Source organism: Argopecten irradians, chromosome 5, assembly GCF_041381155.1.
Source record: "Argopecten irradians isolate NY chromosome 5, Ai_NY, whole genome shotgun sequence".
NCBI classification, from domain to species: Eukaryota; Metazoa; Mollusca; class Bivalvia; order Pectinida; family Pectinidae; genus Argopecten; species Argopecten irradians.
The window spans coordinates 17,545,178-17,567,991 of record NC_091138.1 but is presented as its reverse complement, the minus strand read 5'-3'; the positions used below and the strand labels follow the sequence as shown (position 1 = coordinate 17,567,991).

At 35.6% G+C, this 22,814-nt stretch overlaps 1 protein-coding gene across 1 annotated transcript; it reads right to left on the bottom strand.

The window, feature by feature from the left end:
• Nucleotides 1-102: 102 nt before the first annotated feature.
• Nucleotides 103-21,345, bottom strand: LOC138323052 (GRB2-related adapter protein-like). The gene is made up of 7 exons (XM_069267380.1): nucleotides 21,210-21,345; nucleotides 15,455-15,564; nucleotides 12,037-12,162; nucleotides 10,937-11,096; nucleotides 10,611-10,628; nucleotides 10,260-10,304; nucleotides 103-2,863 (listed from the first exon to the last, which is right to left on the bottom strand). Exons 1-7 carry the CDS (start codon nucleotides 21,285-21,287, stop codon nucleotides 2,690-2,692), a joined length of 711 nt encoding a protein of 236 aa, XP_069123481.1. The 5' UTR covers nucleotides 21,288-21,345; the 3' UTR covers nucleotides 103-2,689.
• Nucleotides 21,346-22,814: the final 1,469 nt, after the last annotated feature.

Below are 22,814 nucleotides of genomic sequence, written 5' to 3'. Positions count from 1 at the left end.
TATGGACTGCAAACATTTGGACGGTGACTGAGGAAGTGCGACCACTTAAGATATCCCGACTCTTTGGATCAGGTGGCTTAATAAGAAAACACTACAATTCAATAGAATGGTCATATTATTTATTTAGAAAAATACACATTTAATTGATGGGTGTAGAAAAGTGATTTACATTTGAAATTTTCATTTGAAATAAAAAAAAAGTTCAAAATAAATCATATAATCAATAAGCCTGTACTAGATTATTGATTAACAGTTAATAAAATCAACAGATTAGTCTTGCACTCCAAAAAACTAAAAATGAAATTAACAAAGGGTCATAACCCTTTGACAAAACTGGAAAATATAATCTGATGTATGTACCACAAACTAAGCTTCTATTGAATTTGTAAAATAATACAATTTGATTTGTATAGCATGTATAAAATATTTTCTTGAAAAATGAAAAAAAAAACCCAACATTTTTCACTACATATGGCTAATACTTCATTAAATGGACAGCATACACATAAAAGTACTTATTCTAGGTGACCATTGAATAAAAATTATACATCAATCTTTAGTTGAACCTATTTAAGTTATTTCACAACATCATTTCAGCAGCATATGAAAAAAGATACTAATCTTTCCAAGTACAGTGAAACTTGTCTAATTCGGCACCACAAGGAGCAACTTTTTTGGTCGGATTATTTTTCTACACCATGGGGGAGCGAGTTTTTGGTCGGATTAGATAGGGTGTCAGAAAAGTCAGGTAATTCTGTTCATGTGAATATGGTAAAATGCCAGATTTATCATTAGACATGATGTCTGAAAATTCAGGTGTCAGATTAGACAGATTTCACTGTGCTATAATATGTAATACGAAAAGTAACATTTTTGTAAATTATGTTTGATGTACATAATGTATCATGGTATCATCATCTTGTCAACTCCACTACTTTCTATCCTGTATTTATATGCCAAGTTTTTGTCACTATTCCAGTTGACCTAGTACATAGGCTTGTTTAAAAATTGATACACATGTATTTATGAGCGTAGCACTGACTGTCAAAATACCTCTGGTTGTATCTGCTTATAAAAACAGAGCTAAAATTGGTCAAATACATGTATGATTCAATTTAATCTGAGAAAGAGTATAAAAGTAAAGTGAGCACTGAAGTATAATCATTAACATGTACATGTATCATCATTTTTACAAAACAATACCACTAGTTTACATATCTACTTTTGTATAGGTGATTGGTAGAAGTTATATATACGTAGATCAGTGAAAGAAAAGCAGTGCTTTCGAGAACAATTTAGAAACTTTGACTCATTAAAAAACAAAACATTTAAACAAACATTTATTTACATACACAAACATGTATTAATGAAATTCTACGATATATACTGTACCTTATAAACACATATATTCCATCTTCTTTAAATATAACTTTTAAGACATGTATAAAGAAAATCATTCGTTACAAAACCTGAAACCAGTGCTGATACAGGAATTATATATATTGTGGAAACTGGAAACGAGGAATATGGTGATATAGTATATAGGCTCTTATACAGTGTACTTTGAAACGTACTTTTCCATGTATATATGTACACTGTAAGATTACATATAAAGTTACAGCTTTGACAGCTATTCTCCAAAATACAAACAAACATAGAAATCTTATATCTCTTTTAATGCTAAGGAAGAAAGCCATAAGTTGAATGAATTTAAACTGATTTTTTTTTTAAATCTGCGTCATTATACCTAAGGGAGATAACTTGCATACTGGTCACATATCCCATGCTATATGGCACTTAATGAGACCATACAGTCACCAACATAATCAATGTATATTTTACTAACAACATCCTGATTTATCAAAACATTGATTATTTTTTGTGGTTCCTTTAAAAGCCAATAAGAGAGATTCTGTATCATTTTGGCTTTTACATTTTTAACAAGAATTAGTTATTACACTTTATCATTTGTCTCGACTTTTCCTCTTGCATATAATGTAAAGTCCATTTGGCAAAGAAAAAGAAAAAATATTGACCTTATGTATGTGATAATAGCAATCAGAACTAAGTCTCAGTATGATTAGATTTAGATAACTTTGTGAAAGGTAGATTTCTTAAAATCCACCAAAATTCTGAATGTTTAACCCAAAAATACCAGTACTAGTTCATCTGTTTTTCTCATATTCTGTTTGTGTGTTAGACATCACCGCCGTTGCTGCCACAATCGGCAGAATAAAACAACTTAGTCTCGGCTTCATCGAAGATGAGACCAAAAAAAAAATCAATTAGGCTGCTTTCAATATACCGGTACATCTAAAGCAAATTTTCTTCATTACATTATCATTCATTGATATTATGATGATTCATTACAAAATAAATATAAGTTTTCATTTGCAGAAATAAAGTAGCAACTATGAATACATATATCGAAGTGAAAATATTGTGCTGACATTGTAAAGTATATGTATACAATTCTGCTGAGATCCCAGGATCATTGTTCTATCAGAATCACTGGTCACATGATTGTATGACTTACAAAGTATCCATAGCAACATGCTGTCTCTATGACAATGATACATTGTCATTTGTTAACATGTGCTACTCATGAAACAGTTTTTTCCTTCCAATTTTTTGTCTTTTGAATGATTACACTAATTAGATCACAAGTTGTTAAGGGTTTTTTTCCCTGTTACTTCATTTGTTTGACATAATTGATGGGGAACAGTCCTACTTTTCCCGTTCTAGTATTTCTGCCTTTCCACCATGAATCCATAATATCTTTCTCAAGCACTTCCAATTCATCTCCTTTTTGAAACGGCACCTCCTCACTATCGTCTGTCTTGAACTCATACATACAAATAACCTGAAAACCATGTTAATACATCAATATTTAGAGGAGATCTTTAAATTATACATACAGGTAACCTGAAAACCATGTTAATACATCAATATTTAGAGGAGATTTTTTAATTATACATACAGGTAACCTGAAAACCATGTTAATACATCAATATTAAGAGGAGATCTTTTAATTATACATACAGGTAATCTGAAAACCATGTTAAACACCTTGCTAATATACACTTTATTGGGGGCTGGGCATCACATAATACACACATACACAAGTCTGTCGGGCAGTGGTAGTAAAAATGTGAAGCGTCAGATTGACGCACGGCATGCAAAGATCGTGCGTCAAAATAAATTTTGCTGCGTCAATGACCCGAGGTCTCGGGTTAATGGATGCCCTGTGTTAATACATCAATATTTAGGGGAAATCTTTTAATTATAAGAAGACAACCTTAAAGTATTTTCTTCTGAGGTTTCAGTCCTGTTGAAGTCTCGTTTCGACAAAGATCAAAGAAGTTATGAGATTTTCAAATATATTTTATCAATATCTGTAGTAAGTTGCCAGATGCAAATATTGTCAAAAAATTACATTTCTATTTTCAGTAGATTTTTTCATACAGGGATTTTAAGAAATTGCCAATTTGGCGGCCATTTTGAAATTGTGTCTTTTTCCTCTTTGAGTAGAGCCATAGTTTAACTATTTTTCGCTGAAATTGTTTTTGCTTAAATCATCACTGCACCAGCATTTTTAGCTGTATCGAGCTAATTTTTGCTTTTATCTTTACTAGGTTCGTGGTTATTCAAATATTGAGCATTATTGCGTGAAGTGATACACTTTTGTCACTTTATTTTTTACATTTAATGGTAATTTGAGCACTTTTATATTTTACTCTAAAATACTGAAAAATAACACATATTCAAATGGGGCAAAAAAGTAAGCGCACTGACCCCCCATTTTTCTGCCTAATTTAGAAAGAACAACCCATTCCCTATTGATATGCAAAATATTAACAAAAGTTTAATACCACAACTGTTTCTATAAAGAGTTAAATTTGGCAAAAATGGCTGAAAATGGTGTATTTTGTAGCTCAAAATTAAGGGGTAGGGGTAACATACATTGTATGTTGTTATTCTGAGAAAAAAATATGAGTCTTATTGATCAAAACTTGTATAATTTTAAAGAAGACTACAGGAAAATAAATTCTTCAAACTTCCATACATATCAAACATCTCATTAGGAAATTATGGCTTTAAACTCTTGTGTATATGGTCAAAACAGCAAAAATCCCAAAAAATCTAAGATTTTGACAACTTGGTATCTTTGAGTGACAATAGCTCAAAAACAAGCACACCGACATATGTTTTTTCTTCCATTTTCTCGTATGGTATGAACTCCTATTTCCAAAAACCTATATGAGAAAAAAGTTTAATACAAGAAAATTTTGACTTCTCAGAGGTGTACATCCTTAAATAGTCCCTCTGATCTTCATGTGATCCATATGGATAAACATCACAATAAACTAAACTTTTCAAGATTTTAGGCGATTTAACCTGTGACCTTGAATGAAGGTCAAGGCCATTCATTTGAACAAACTTAGTAGCACTTATCCCAGGATGTCACCGGCCCAATATCAGGTCTCTAGAACTCTTGATTATCAAAAAGGAGTCATTTAAAGATTTTAGCCTTTTTGACTCCTGTGATCTTGAATCACTGTCAAGGTCATCCATTTAAACAAACTTCATCCCTTCTAACCAGCATGCTGTAAGGCAAATTTCAGGATTCTAGGTCTCCTACTGTAGGAGAAGAAGTTGTTTTAAGGGAAAAGCTGACGCCAGACAGATGACAGGGTGGACAGACGGACGACGCACCACGGCATAACCTCACGTGCCCTTTGGACAGACAAGCTAACAAGAGATCCCAGAGGGATCTTGGCACCCACCAAAGAATGATCTATGTCTGACAATGAAAAGAGGGATCTTTTCCCTGCTTTTCAAACTTTTTCAAACACACTACATATAAAATTTGAGACAGATCGCTATAGTTCTTTCTAAAAAAATAGTGGTAACAAACTTCAACAATGAAATCTAAGATGGCGGCCGGTTGGCCATCTTGCTTAGCGATCAGTCCCGAAAGGCATTATGGATCAGACCTTAAAGGGACAATTCAGTTTAAGAGAACATTAAAATTTGTATATATATCAGATAAAACAAGTTCTAATGGAAATAAGATCAGTCAGTTTTACTGTGATATGCCTGAAACGCCTATGGTGGTGACATGTGTGTGAAATATTCAAACTTGCTCGCTGTCCGCCATTACACACTGTGGTCGAACTTCTTGTATGCCGAACCCTGTCCCTTGCTCGTAAAGTAATGCAACTTTTGGCAAGAACTGCTCAAATCGCTCTGACAGTAGTGTGTTTAACTTATTAGGTGAATTGTCTTGCCTAAAAATCATTTTATCACCTTCTCAGTGGTTATGTAGTTCATTTGTTTAACGTGCGTGACTTTGGCTCGGGTATGGGTACAGAGTTAATATTGTAGCTGCTTAATCGTATTGATCAACGATTTGATATTTCAACGATATTAATTAAAATACAATGTCGTGGAATTTGTCAATGTTTTACATTATATGTTTCATAAGAAATGTAAAACAATACATTTATGCTATATTTTGCTTATTGGTTATGTAAAAGAATTTGCCTGAGTGAATTGTCTCTTTAAAGGTACTATGCACAACTAGGGTACAAGAGGAAACTATGCATGGAATTTGAGGAAGATCCCTTCAGTACTTTCTGAGAAATAGCGATAACAAACTTTAACTATCAAAATCCAAGATGGCCGTTGGTCGGTTATCTTGTTTACCGAACGGTCCCAAAATACAATATGCACAACTAGGGCCCTAGGGGAACCTACATATGAAATTTGCAAAAGATCCCTTCAGTACTTTTTGAGAAATAGCGGTAACAAACTTTAACTATTAAAATCCAAGATGGCCGAATGTCGGCCATCTTCTTCATCGATCGGTCCCAAAATGCAATATGCACAACTAGGGTCCTAGGGAAACCTGTATATGAAATTTAAGAAAGATCCCTTCAGCACTTTTTGAGAAATAGCGGTAAAAAATTTTAACTACCAAAATCCAAGATGGCCGCCTGTCGGCCATTTTGTTGACCGATCGGTCCCAAAATGCAATATGCACAACTGGGGTCCTAGGGGAACCTGTATATGAAATTTGAGAAAGATCCCTTCAACACTTTTTGAGAAATAGCTGTAACAAACTTTAACTATCAAAATCCAAGATGGCCATCTGTCGGCCATCTTGTTGACCGATTGGTCCCAAAATGCAATATGCACAACTAGGGTCCTAGGGGAACCGACATATGAAATTTGAGAAAGATTCCTTCTGTACTTTCTGAGAAATAGCGGTAACAAGAATTGTTAACGGACGGACGGAAGGACGGACCACCGACGAAAGGCGATTTGAATAGCCCACCATCTGATGATGGTGGGCTAAAATCAGATGGTGGGCTAAAAACTACCACTCCGCTTAAAATCCCATCATCTATTACTAGGGTATAGAGGCTTATTGTTGGAAGAATATAGTATATACATACATATACATACATGTATAACATACATGTATATATCTTTCAGAGAATTTCTTTCCACCCAATCACATCGAATCTTAAGAATGGGATTCATGGTTCTTTAGGACAGAACCATGAAGAAATTTTTTCAAGCAATGATAATAAAGAAATCGCTGTGTGAAGGATATCAATGAAACTTTTCAGAGGGTCTTAATGGAGTAGATGGAGAGAAAATACACATTCCTGTCAAGTGTCCTGACCAGGAATCCCAGTATTCATCAAGCCAAGCCAATAGTGCTACCAACTGTGCCAAAGAAGCCTGCTCCATCAGCTGAGTGCTTGTCACACAGCACTGTAATAAGTAGGCACAAACCACACACAAGCCATTTCTTTTACAATGGTATGCAATAAAATTCGTAATTTATACATTAGAGAATTTCATGTTCCTTGTCAGTTCGGGTTCACTTTCTGTCAGATTGGTGCTTGTTTTGATGGTCAATTCTTTTTTTATGTCAACTGACAACAGGCCCCGATAAGTCAAAAATCAAAATTTTAGCATAAGGACAAAACTTCATTTTTAACAAACTGGTATCGCTGCACATTTTTTTTCTTCAAGAAATTGGAGTCAGAAGGGCTGCTAGGTATGTAATTAACAAGCAAATTTGTGGAATTTCCATCCCCTGCTTTCAGGACATATTGTTGGTAAACATTATTGAGTTTAGGTTTAACCTTGTTTGAAACATGCCGTGGCAATCGAACTTTGCCAAGCCCTTAATGCATTTGACCTTGTTACCAAGTTTGAAGAAAATCAGTTAATATTTATTAGAGTTATTGCAGGGAAATGGCAGAAAATGACTTTTTTTTTTATTAAATCAAAGGGCCATAACTCTGCTATATAAGGTCCGTCGCAAGTGGCCATCAAACTTGGCCGAGCCCTTAAGACATTTAACCTTGTTACTAAGTTTGAAGAAAATTGGTTTACATTTGTTACACTTATTGCACAGAAATGGCAGAAAATGACTTTTTAGTAATTTAAAGGGCCATAACTCCCCTAAATAAGGTCCATCGACAGTCGCGATCGAACTTGGCCAAGCCCATAAGGCATTTAACCTTGTTACTAAGTTTGAAGGAAATTGGTTTACATTTGTTACACTTATTGCACAGAAATGGCAGAAAATGACTTTTTAGTAATTTAAAGGGCCATAACTCCCCTAAATAAGGTCCATCGACAGTCGCGATCGAACTTGGCCAAGCCAATAAGGCATTTAACCTTGTTACTAAGTTTGCAGAAAATTGGTTTACATTTGTTACACTTATTGCACAGAAATGGCAGAAAATGATTTTTTAGTAATTTAAAGGGCCATAACTCCCCTAAATAAGGTCCATCGACAGTCGCGATCGAACTTGGCCAAGCCCATAAGGCATTTAACCTTGTTACTAAGTTTGAAGGAAATTGGTTTACATTTGTTACACTTATTGCACAGAAATGGCAGAAAATGTCTTTTTAGTAATTTAAAGGGCCATAACTCCCCTAAATAAGGTACATCGACAGTCGCGATCGAACTTGGCCAAGCCCATAAGGCATTTAACCTTGTTACTAAGTTTGCAGAAAATTGGTTTACATTTGTTACACTTATTGCACAGAAATGGCAGAAAATGACTTTTTAGTAATTTAAAGGGCCATAACTCCCCTAAATAAGGTACATCGACAGTCGCGATCGAACTTGGCCAAGCCCATAAGGCATTTAACCTTGTTACTAAGTTTGCAGAAAATTGGTTTACATTTGTTACACTTATTGCACAGAAATGGCAGAAAATGACTTTTTAGTAATTTAAAGGGCCATAACTCCCCTAAATAAGGTCCATCGACAGTCGCGATCGAACTTGGCCAAGCCCTTAAGGCATTTAACCTTAGTGTTGTCCCAATGATCGATTTTAATCGATGTCTTATCGAAAAGACAAATGATTTTGATTAATCGATTATGATGTATCAACATCGATGATCGGTATCAAAACAGGAAGTGGGAATTCTACCCTCATTTTCCCTTAGAGAGTGCAGAGTTTAGACCGTTTTCCTCTTTAGCAATTACTTCTTACCAAACCTTCTGTTAAAACAAATATGATACGTTCATCAATAAAGATTGTTACATTGACTTGAGTCAATCTGATTATAAATTAGGATACAAAACTATGCAGAATAAAGCCAGTATGAAAACAGAATACCTTCATGGCAGCCATCAATATCGTGAAGCTTTTCATTTCATATAGGCCTACATTTATATCGTTTAACTGATATTGAATTTTAAGAGTCAATGTTATCAAAGTTTGTAAATTGACTTTGATTATTATATTTTTCTTTTTCTCAAGAATTTTGTTAACAGTTCTTTCATTGGGTAACATCATAAGCAACTGAAAACATGAAAAGGTTTAAAACAAAAAACCTAAAAAAAACCTGTTAAGGGTATGTCCAAATACGAAATTTTGATAAATTATAAAAAAAATTCATGACATCATTAAAAATAAAGTACATTTTTAGAAAAATTATGTAACAAAAGAGTAACCGATTAATAATTGAAAATCGATGGGTTGACACCAGCAGATTTTAACAGATCATCGATGATGAAATCTTAACCGATTACCAACACTATTCAACCTTGTCACCAAGTATGAAGAAAATTGGTTTCCATTTGTTACAGTTATTGCATGGAAACAAAGTGTTACAGACAGACAGATGGACAAACCCAAATTAATATCTCCCATTTCGGAGAAAGCAGGGAATAATGACAGTGTAGCTTTAAGATAATTACCAGTAGGGTCACTAACTATGTAATAACAATGTAGCTATATAGATAATTACCAGTAGATTCACTAACTATGTAATAACAATGTAGCTATATAGATAATTACCAGTAGGGTCACTAACTATGTAACAACAATGTAGCTATATAGATAATTACCAGTAGATTCACTAACTATGTAATAACAATGTAGCTATATAGATAATTACCAGTAGATTCACTAACTATGTAATAACAATGTAGCTATATAGATAATTACCAGTAGGGTCACTAACTATGTAATAACAATGTAGCTATATAGACAATTACCAGTAGGGTCACTAACTATGTAATAACAATGTAGCTATATAGATAATTACCAGTAGGGTCACTAACTATGTAATAACAATGTAGCTATATAGATAATTACCAGTAGGGTCACTAACTATGTAATAACAATGTAGCTATATAGATAATTACCAGTAGGGTCACTAACTATGTATTAAAGTAATAACAATGTAGCTATATAGATAATTACCAGTAGGGTCACTAACTTTGTAATAACAATGTAGCTATATAGATAATTACCAGTAGGGTCACTAACTATGTAATAACAATGTAGCTATATAGAAAATTACCAGTAGGGTCACTAACTATGTATTAAAGTAATAACAATGTAGCTATATAGATAATTACCAGTAGGGTCACTAACTATGTAATAACAATGTAGCTATATAGATAATTACCAGTAGATTCACTAACTATGTAATAACAATGTAGCTATATAGATAATTACCAGTAGGGTCACTAACTATGTAATAACAATGTAGCTATATAGATAATTAGCAGTAGGGTCACTATAACTATGTAATAACAATGTAGCTATATAGATAATTACCAGTAGGGTCACTAACTATGTAATAACAATGTAGCTATATAGATAATTACCAGTAGGGTCACTAACTATGTAATAACAATGTAGCTATATAGATAATTACCAGTAGGGTCACTAACTATGTAATAACAATGTAGCTATATAGATAATTACCTTTTCCAAGTTGAGGTTCAAGTTTGGCTTCCTGGCATCAGGTTTCTGAAATAAAGAAAACAAATTTCATGTACTGCAGTTTTGTTTTGACAGAGAACTGATTCCTTTATATCTTCCATCTAACTTTGTGTATGGTATAACTATTTCTCTCAAATTCCTTACAGATAATTATATTACTAGTCCTGTTTGATCACCATTCAAGTTTTGTTTCATACATAATATTACAACACAAAATATATTGATACATGTCCAAATCAATAGGTATACAGGTATTTGCATATATGATTACTACAGTACTGTACTTATATATAATCACAAACAATTGATGATCTGTTTTAAGTGATTACTTACCTGTTGTTCTGCACCCTCCTATAAAGATAATACAAACAGTTTCATTAAGAAAAACATACCGTATGTTAACATAAAAAGAATTGTTTTAAAGTTTCTTTATTTTCAAAATATTGGCTTGAACAATAGATTGTTACACAATACACCCCAAAATTGACATGTATAATGATTTTAATACATGTATACAGCTCCCAAATCTGAGGGATTCAATGCAAGAGATTCTAATAATTGGCTTTCCTGGGGGGTGCATGCAGTTTCTCAAATATTTAATTCCTTGTTCCAATTTTGTATTTATCAAAACTTGTACAGGAAAACAAGAAAACAAATACCTTTGGCATATCTTTCAAAAAAATTGTTTCTGTGCGGCTCACAGAACTTGATCTGTGGAATTCTATTAGTCTGTTAATCGAGGGGAACTTCACAACCCACAAAAAGTACTGATTTGAGCTATCTTTCAAAACTTTGAAGTGCTGCACTGCGTTTCCAAATCTAAACAAGAAATGCAATACAAATGAATATCAACTCAACACTATGTCATAGATACAAGTTTTTAATGACCAACAACTACTAGCTATATATATATATATATATATATAAATAAAAAAGAACAATGTCCATGTGATGGTTTCCATATACATAAAAAAACACAACTATAAAACAGTTTTTTCTCCCTAGCGCTTTCTCGGCTCATGCCGGTCTTCAGAAAAGAATTCAAACCCCTGAAGACCGGCATGAGCCGAGAAAGCGCTAGGGAGAAAAAACTGTTTTATAGTTGTGTTTTTTTATATATATATATATATATAGATTTATCGTATTTGCCAAAATTAGCATCAAGGGTATATCAATTATATCAAAGTGAGGGTTCTTACTAGGGAACCAAAATGTAAAATGTAGATGAAAAAAACTCTAGAAAAAGTCTGCCAAAGGATTTGGGTGAAAAAATTATGTATGTATACATGAAATAGTTTTCGCAACATTCTTTGAGCAGGTGAAGCTACATTTGTAGATATAAGTTTAGTATGATGTGAAAGAAATTACATACGGGTGTTTTTTTTTTTTTTTTTTTAAAGATTTTTGAGCACAACATATACCAGTATACAGGTATGTTCTACATAAAACTGATCTTTTCTCCACTTTCTAAGTGTAAATCATATAGAAAAACACTGAACTACACACAGTAGCTTTCAACCACGTTGCATACAGTACATATACCAACAGTTAAAGGTCATTTTATGCTTTCCACCAATTCAAGAGACGGTAGGTTTCTTTCGCAAAATGATGTTGTATAAAACAAATTGAATATCTTGCTTTTCTAGTTGCCTATGAAGTCAAGAGCTTTATTTGCAATGAGCAAAGTAGATGGGTATCAAAACATTGAAATCAACTACAAGAAATACACATTTTTTTTAAAGCTATATATTTGAATTACCTTATTGACATGGAAAAGCCACCTGGAGAACTTTCACTATCTCGTATGACGAAAACTCCATCAGGCAAATCACCTTTAAGAAGTATCGCTTCTGTTTCTGCCCTGGTTTTTTTCCCTGTATACCAGCTGTATAATAATGAAAAAGATCCTTAATTATCCAAATGTAACATTTTCATGAAGCCATCAATCATTTTATTTAAAAATATTCTATAAAAGCGTTACAAACGAAGCAGTAGACTACATGTATATAATGTGTTGAGGCATTACGTAGACACGACATTCATCCACAAAAGCTAGACTATCGGGTATGTTTATATAATAAGCTGAGGCATTACCCAAACACGACACTCATATATATAATGTGCGTAGGCATTACACATACACAGTACTCATCTGCACAGTAACAAAAGCTAGACTACGTGTATATAATGTGCCAAGGCATTACACATACACAGTACTCATCTGCACAGTCACAAAAGCTAGACTACATGTACATGTATATAATGTGTCAAGGCATTACACATACACAGCACTCATCCGCACAGTCACAAAAGCTAGACTACGTGTATATATGTCTAGGCATTACACATACACAGCACTCATCCGCACAGTCACAAAAGCTAGACTACGTGTATATAATGTGTCTAGGCATTACACAGACACAGCACTCATCCGTACAGTCACAAAAGCTAGACTACGTGTATATATGTCAAGGCATTACACATACACATCACTCATCCACACAGTCACAAAAGCTAGACTACATGTATATAATGTGTCTAGGCATTACACATACACGGGTACACAACACTCATCCACACAGTCACAAAAGCTAGACTTCATGTATATAATGTGTCTAGGCATTACACATACACAACACTCATCCACACAGTCACAAAAGCTAGACTTCATGTATATAATGTGTCTAGGCATTACCCAAACACGACACTCATATATATAATGTGCGTAGGCATTACACATACACAGCACTCATCCACACAGTCACAAAAGCTAGACTACATGTATATAATGTGTCTAGGCATTACACATACACAGCACTCATCCGTACAGTCACAAAAGCTAGACTACGTGTATATAATGTGCCGCGGCATTACACATACACAGCCCTCATCCACACAGTCACAAAAGCTAGACTTCATGTATATAATGTGTCTAGGCATTACACATACACAGCACTCATCCACACAGTCACAAAAGCTTGACTACATGTATATAATGTGTCTAGGCATTACACATACACAGCACTCATCCGCACAGTCACAAAAGCTAGACTACATGTATATAATGTGCCAAGGCATTACACATACACGGGTACACAACACTCATCCACACAGTCACAAAAGCTAGACTACATATAAATCATGTGCCAAGGCATTACACATACACGGGTACACAACACTCATCCGCACAGTCACAAAAGCTAGACTACGTGTATATAATGTGCCGAGGCATTACACATACACAGCACTCATCCGCACGGTCAGAAAAGCTAGACTACATGTATATAAAGTGCCCCGGCATTACACAGACACAACACTCATCTGCATAGTCACAAAAGCTAGACTACATGTATATAATGTGCCAAGGCATTACACATACACAGCACTCATCCGCACAGTCACAAAAGCTAGACTACATGTATATAATATGTCTAGGCATTACACAGACACAGCACTCATCCGCACAGTCACAAAAGCTAGACTACGTGTATATAATGTGTCTAGGCATTACACATACACAGCACTCATCCACACAGTCACAAAAGCTAGACTACATGTATATAATGTGTCTAGGCATTACACATACACAGCACTCATCCGCACAGTCACAAAAGCTAGACTACATGTATATAATGTGCCAAGGCATTACACATACACGGGTACACAACACTCATCCACACAGTCACAAAAGCTAGACTACATATAAATCATGTGCCAAGGCATTACACATACACGGGTACACAACACTCATCCGCACAGTCACAAAAGCTAGACTACGTGTATATAATGTGCCGAGGCATTACACATACACAGCACTCATCCGCACAGTCACAAAAGCTAGACTACATGTATATAATGTGCCCCGGCATTACACAGACACAACACTCATCTGCATAGTCACAAAAGCTAGACTACATGTATATAATGTGCCAAGGCATTACACATACACAGCACTCATCCGCACAGTCACAAAAGCTAGACTACGTGTATATAATGTGCCGCGGCATTACACATACACAGCACTCATCCGCACAGTCACAAAAGCTAGACTACATGTATATAATGTGTCTAGGCATTACACATACACAGCACTCATCCGCACAGTCACAAAAGCTAGACTACATGTATATAATGTGTCTAGGCAGTACACATACACAGCACTCATCCGCACAGTCACAAAAGCTAGACTACGTGTATATAATGTGCCGCAGCATTACACAGACACAACACTCCTCCGCACAGTCACAAAAGCTAGACTACGTGTATAAAATGTGCCACGGCATTACACAGACACAGTACTCATCCGCACAGTCACAAAAGCTAGACTACGTGTATATAATGTGTCTAGGCATTACACATACACAGCACTCATCCGCACAGTCACAAAAGCTAGACTTCATGTATATAATGTGCCAAGGCATTACACATACACACCACTCATCCGCACAGTCACAAAAGCTAGACTACGTGTATATAATGTGCCAAGGCATTACACAGACACAACACTCATCCACACAGTCACAAAAGCTAGACTACATGTATATAATGTGTCTAGGCAGTACACATACACAGCACTCATCCGCACAGTCACAAAAGCTAGACTACGTGTATATAATGTGCCGCAGCATTACACAGACACAACACTCCTCCGCACAGTCACAAAAGCTAGACTACGTGTATAAAATGTGCCACGGCATTACACAGACACAGCACTCATCCGCACAGTCACAAAAGCTAGACTACGTGTATATAATGTGTCTAGGCATTACACAGACGCAGCACTCATCTGCACCGTCACAAAAGCTAGACTTCATGTATATAATGTGCAAAGGCATTACACATACACAGCACTCATCTGCACAGTCACAAAAGCTAGACTACGTGTATATAATATGTCTAGAAATTACACATACACAGCACTCATCCGCACAGTCACAAATACTTTATTCGACCCAATAGGTGCCCATGTCCCTGTAAGCACCCCTCCCCTTTTTGAGGCCTCATTTCAATTGCCTGGGCATATGTGCAAAGCTATCAAAAATGTAAAGGTTTGCAATAATTTTGTCTTATTAAGCACCTCTTCATTTTTTTACAATTTTGGGCTCTTATTGGGTCAAATACAGTACAAATGTATGGTTTACCATTATATAAAATATTTGTACAATATTTGTACTCACTCATTTGGTTCCATTTTAATGTAAGTCCTAGGAACAAAACCTGATCCTTGTTCGGGGTTGTTCTTGCTGACAGCTGTCCACCAATTCTCATCGCTTGTTGTGTCTTGTATCTATAGGACACAAATACATGTTATATCAAAACCAATAAGGACACACAGCGGACAACCAATATCAATACCAATAAGGACAAACAGTGGACCACCAATATCAATACCAATAAGGACACACAGCGGATCACCATGTCAAAACCAATAAGGACACACAGCAGACCACCAATATCAATACCAATAAGGACACACAGCGGACCACCAATATCAATACCAATAAGGACACACAGTGGACCACCAATATCAATACCAATAAGGACACACAACGGACCACCAATATCAATACCAATAAGGACACACAACGGACCACCAATATCAATACCAATAAGGACACACAGCGGACCACCAATATCAATACCAATAAGGACACACAGCGGATCACCATGTCAAAACCAATAAGGACACACAGTGGACCACCAATATCAATACCAATAAGGACACACAGCGGACCACCAATATCAATACCAATAAGGACGCACAGCGGACCACCAATATCAATACCAATAAGGACACACAGCGGACCACCAATATCAATACCAATAAGAACACACATTGGACCACCAATATCAATACCAATAAGGACACACAGTGGACCACCAATATCAATACCAATAAGGACGCACAGCGGACCACCAATATCAATACCAATAAGGACACACAGCGGACCACCAATATCAATACCAATAAGGACGCACAGCGGACCACCAATATCAATACCAATAAGGACACACAGCGGACCACCAATATCAATACCAATAAGAACACACATTGGACCACCAATATCAATACCAATAAGGACACACAGTGGACCACCAATATCAATACCAATAAGGACACACAGCGGACCACCAATATCAATACCAATAAGGACACACAGCAGACCACCAATATCAATACCAATAAGGACACACAGCGGACCACCAATATCCATACCAATTAGGACACACAGCTGTTCACCAATATCAAAACCAATAAGATCACACAGCAGACCACAAATATCCATACCAATAAGGACACACATCGGACCACCAATATCAATACCAATAAGGACACACAGTGGATCACCAATATCAATACCAATAAGGACACACGGCGGACCATCAATATCAATACCAATAAGGACACACATTGGACCACCAATATCAATACCAATAAGGACACACAGCGGACCACCAATATCAACATGAATACGGACACACAGGGGACCACCAATATCAATACCAATAAGGACACACAGCGGACCACCAATATCAATACCAATAAGGACACACAGCGGACCACCAATATCAATACCAATAAGGACACACAGCGGATCACCAATATCAATACCAATAAGGACACACATCGGACCACCAATATCAATACCAATAAGGACACACAGCGGACCACCAATATCAATACCAATAAGGACACACAGCGGATCACCAATATCAATACCAATAAGGACACACAGCAGACCATCAATATCAATACCAATAAGGACACACAGTGGACCACCAATATCAATACCAATAAGGACACACAGCGGATCACCAATATCAATACCAATAAGGACACACAGCGGATCACCAATATCAATACCAATAAGGACACACAGCAGACCATCAATATCAATACCAATAAGGACACACAGCGGACCACCAATATCAATACCAATAAGGACACACAGCAGACCACCAATATCAATACCAATAAGGACACACAGCGGACCACCAATATCAATACCAATAAGGACACACAGCAGACCATCAATATCAATACCAATAAGGACACACAGCGGATCACCAATATCAATACCAATAAGGACACACAGCGGACCACCAATATCAAAACCAATAAGGACACACAGCGGATCACCAATATCAATACCAATAAGGACACACAGCGGATCACCATGTCAAAACCAATAAGGACACACAACGGACCACCAATATCAATACCAATAAGGACACACAGCGGATCACCAATATCAATACCAATAAGGACACACAGCAGACCATCAATGTCAATACCAATAAGGACACACAGCGGATCCTCAATACCAATAAGGACACACAACGGACCACCAATATCAAAACCAATAAGGACACACAGCGGACCACCAATATCAATACCAATAAGGACACACAACGGACCACCAATATCAATACCAATAAGGACACACAGCGGATCACCAATATCAATACCAATAAGGACACACAACGGACCACCAATATCAAAACCAATAAGGACACACAACGGACCACCAATATCAATACCAATAAGGACACACAGCGGATCACCAATATCAATACCAATAAGGACACACAACGGACCACCAATATCAAAACCAATAAGGACACACAGCGGACCACCAATATCAATACGAATACGGACACACAGAGGACCACCAATATCAACACCAATAAGGACACACAGCGGACCACCAATATCAACATGAATACGGACACACAGGGGACCACCAATATCAATACCATTAAGGACACACAGCGGACCACCAATATCAATACCAATAAGGACACACAGCGGACCACCAATTCTCATCGCTTGTTGTGTCTTGTATCTACAAGATACAAATACATGTAATATCAATTTATATATATTCTAATAAGCGGACCACCAATTCTCATCGCTTGCTGTCTTGCATGTACAGAATACAACCACTTGTAATATCAATATACATATACCAATAACGACAGGGGAGGGGGGGTCATTTTATGTTTAGAATTCCACTACTTTCCTGATATCCAAACAAGCCTATGGTAACTTTAATTTGTACACTGCTACAAACTACATGTAGCTTCGCCAATTACTGAAACAAAATTACGGTACATGGCTAGCGCTGTAGATAGAGTATGCATAATTATAAATCACACAAATAAGAGACCAGTTCCGAGTGACACCAGTCCCTCCCTTTAAATCCTCGTCTACAGTGTATATGTACATTACCAGGTCTTTTTGAAAGTCTCCTTTTATTTTAAAGAGGGCAGGACATCTAATACCTACAAGGTTCTTTAACAAAGTATATTTTTTCTTTTATTTTTCAGAAAGCATGGTATCATGCACTAATCAGGCCATCATTTTAAAATATACATGTACATGTATATAAATTAATAAATATATGGAAATTGTGAAAATTTGTTGTACCAACTAATTTATGCTACTTATTAATAACAAATTCTTTTATATCACTAGTGACTAGTGAAATTCTTTCCATAGTCATTTCACCAGTGCAAATACTAAATTTTGCATAATTTGTGATATTTTTCTCTTTATTTTATTGGAAATTAATTCAAAATCATTATCTAAACCATTCTTATCATATGTATGTCATTTTTATTTTAACCTGTGATTAATTATCTATTGTCAAAGTATATCCTAGCTAGGTGCAAGAGTTACTCCCTTACTTCCTGGGACAAACAGGAAAGGATTAGGCCTTAAATTAACTAAAACCTTTTACTTACATTGTAGACATGTAAATTGTTTTTCTCATCAAGCTTATAGGTTTCCCTTAAGAAATACATGTCATTCTATTTTGGAGAACTTTGATCATGAGTAAACAGGCAATTGTCATCTGTCATATAATTTAGAGTAGATATATAGGATTCTTATTTAAATAGATACAACAGATAGGTAGTCAGTAAGTTAGCTAGAAGACACTTAGTATTACTATTGAGTCAGAGATTCCTATATTTGAATTTTTACCCTTACTTACGGGATTTTATATGAAGTTCATTACGGATACATAGAATTATTTGATAACTCATCATGGTGACTTGACCTTCCCCAGCAAATTCAAATGTGTATATATTTGTGACTATTCTGTTTATTACTTGGATTATATTCCCCAGGGTTCTCACTAAGTTTTTTAATAGATAGATGGTTGAGGGCCGCAAGCCCTTATGATGGCCAATACTTATTTCTGACAAAAATAGCCGGTTGTAAACAAGGAAATAGACGACTGTTTTTGCCGGTAACCGGCTTTTAACAAGAACCCTGTTATCAACTTTTTTAATGTTACCTCTCATGATCACTTGCAAATAGACAATTGTGCCCTGCTAAATTCACCAACATAAAGACAATGACAAACTACAACATTAATTCAAATGTGACCTGCCCAAACCAACCTGGGCACCGGTCACAGTCTTTTCAGATATTCTCTAATAAATATCATTTATTCAATTTTGTATGAAATAACTGAAGGTTTAGATGATATTGTTTGAAAAAGTAGATTTGTTTAAATATATAATTGTCCTTCACTAATGATGTTTCACGACAAATATGGATGTAACCTATTCATTAAAGAGTTACTTTATTTAGTAAAGACTTAGAGGAGATAGAGTTTCAAATAAAAATTTCAGCCAAGTTCCCTTTTTGGAGCTCCGAACCTGGCTCATTTATAAAAAAAATATAATTGTCCTCCCCAAATAATTTTCCACACCAGATATGGTTGAAATCCACACAAGGGTTAAGAAGAAGTAGGATTTTAAAGCCAAATTTCATCAGAGTTCCCCCTTCTGACCACCGCCTCTCTGTCCACAGGGATCGGACATGGCTCGCTTTTATAAAAGTTATCATTGCCTTTGCCTAATGATGAAATATACTTGTAATCCATTCATGGATTAAGGAGCTAGATCGAGGAGTTAGATTTAAATCAAAAGCCAAATTTCAGTAAAATTATCCCTTCTAAGACCTGCCCTTCTGTCCCCAGGGGTCACACCTAACTCGTTTATATAAAATATGATGTTCCTTCTCCTACAACGTATCATACCAAAAATGGTTGTAATCCACAGAAGGGTTAAGGAGAAGTACCATTAGGCTTTTGTATGAAATTGTCATGCGCACAATGCATGGCGTATGGCACACGACAACGGATGAAACATGATGACAATAGATCCTCCTGACCTTCGATCAGATATGACCTAAAAAGTAGTTGATCATTAAATCGCTCTAATTATAGCTAATAATATAAACTGATACGATGAAGCAGTAAAGCATCTATGGCACTTGTAATTTCTTTTCAGAGGTCAATACTTATATATAAGTATGCTTTTCCGCTCCAACAACACAGCTACTGTACAGTATACATGTATGTGATCATGGTCCAGTCATGATCAATTCCTGTTACACTTAAAAGATTTATCATAACAGTAGCCTAATCATGACGTTATGTCAATAAAAACACAAAGTGCATAGTCATAATGACCATCAATACATGTACAATAACCTTAGACCTACAAGTCCTAGTCATTCTCTACTTAGTAAGCTTAACACAATATAGTTATAATATTACTATTTTTTGTGTTAGACTCGGTTACTAGCACTACGATCCTCTACTATACTGTTAAATATCCACAATATCCAATCTAACGTTAACTGAATATAAATTATAAATTATCAAATTATAATGTTTCAACACAAATGACAAGAGAAACAGATATCTCCAGTGATATAAGGCAATGCCACATAAGTTATAATCAAGACAATAGCATAATATTAATATAATAAACATGGAATATGAGTTTTCAGGAAGTCGAATGACACTGGCGTGACGGAATGTGGTCATCCGTGCGATTACTGACGTTTCTGTGACGAAGTAAGAAATCATTCGTAAGAACCAATTCAAAATAAGTGTAGAGTATACTCACGTATAGTGTGTCTCCTTTCGAAAACCCCAATTCATCGGAATTGGTTGGTCTGAAATCGTGAAGAGCACGAGCTTCCATCTTGGAAAAAATAATTCTTAAGAAATAACATTAGGGGAGGTAATCACTATAACTTAGAGTTATTCCCCTTTGATGGAGGGTTGAAGTGTAGGTAGCCTTGTACTAGCCCTGAGAGTACTCTTACTAAGGCTTTGAGCTTTGAATGTATTCCACAGGAAATTAATGATGCTCCACCGCCGACAGAGCATAAATGATATTCATCATTTGAACAATAATTGGTGTTTAATTGTATATATATATGTCTAATTAACCCAAAAATGATATAAAATAATTTATTTTGCCTTTGGTGCATGCGAAATCAGTACTTCATTCCATATAGGATATAGCGGCACGGATTTTTTTCGGGATGCAATTAATTATTTCTTATATTTTTAACTTGAAGTAAAATTAGAAGCTCAAACTTTTCAATGGTGGTAATGGTGTAAAGTAAAGTTTGTAAATTTTGTAACTGATGAAAAATACTAAATCGCCTGCTCCTGTTTTTAATAGTGAAAAAATACCATTTGTCAGCGGTGGAGCATCTTTAAGATTATTGTATCTTGTAACTTTCTGTACAGTATCATGATAGTTTTAATATATTTGATTGATTCGAAATAATTGAATACGGATGTAGCTATCATATTATATGTATCAAGGATTTATAAGTGAGATTCTTGATAACAAATGTTCACATATGTAACATATTTCAAGCATGACTTGACCCATTTAGATTTTGTTTAAACCTATTTTATTGCAAAATTTTTCACAACAGTATTGGGGGGGGGGGGGGGGGCACAAGTTAGCACAACTTATTAAAGCTCTCGCCTATCAAAAATGACATATAAATAAATACACATAAAAGTTGAATAATGAATAAATATACTTATAGGTTTAGATATCTAAATATCTCTAGTGATAAAGCAAATATTGCATATTGTTCAAAGCTCAAAGGTTTAAAAAGTACTCATTAAATATTGGAGTAGATGGATTTATGAATTTCAATTAAAAACCATCCTCGATACTTCAAGGGTTCCCATCACTTACGATCTCTACACCCCTGGACTATCTCATAGTAAAACTGGGGGCAACAGAATAGAACAGGTAATTTAGTCATGTGATGTACATCTAAAGAGCAATCTAATTAAAATTAGACTTGTAATTCCGCTCCACTACGATACTCTACGTTACGCTCCAATGTAGGCCTATTGGGGCGTAACGTAGGGTATCGTAGTGGAGCGGAATTACAAGTCTAATTTTAATTAGATTGATCTAAAGAGCCGTATAACGGTACACTGTGGTTGACTGTGTAGCTTTGATGTTTGGCGTCGCTCTCTTTGTAGTCTTCAAAGAAAAATCTTTTGCTAGCCTATGATTGGTCAAACATTTTCCGCTGAACTGTAAATCAACTTTGCTAGCCAAGGGTATTAAGTCCGAATTTCTTCCTACTACAAGAGAATCAGACTAATATCATCATCCTCGATACTCCAGGGGTTCCGATCACTTTCGATCTCTACACCCCTGGACTATCTCATAGTAAAACTGGATGAA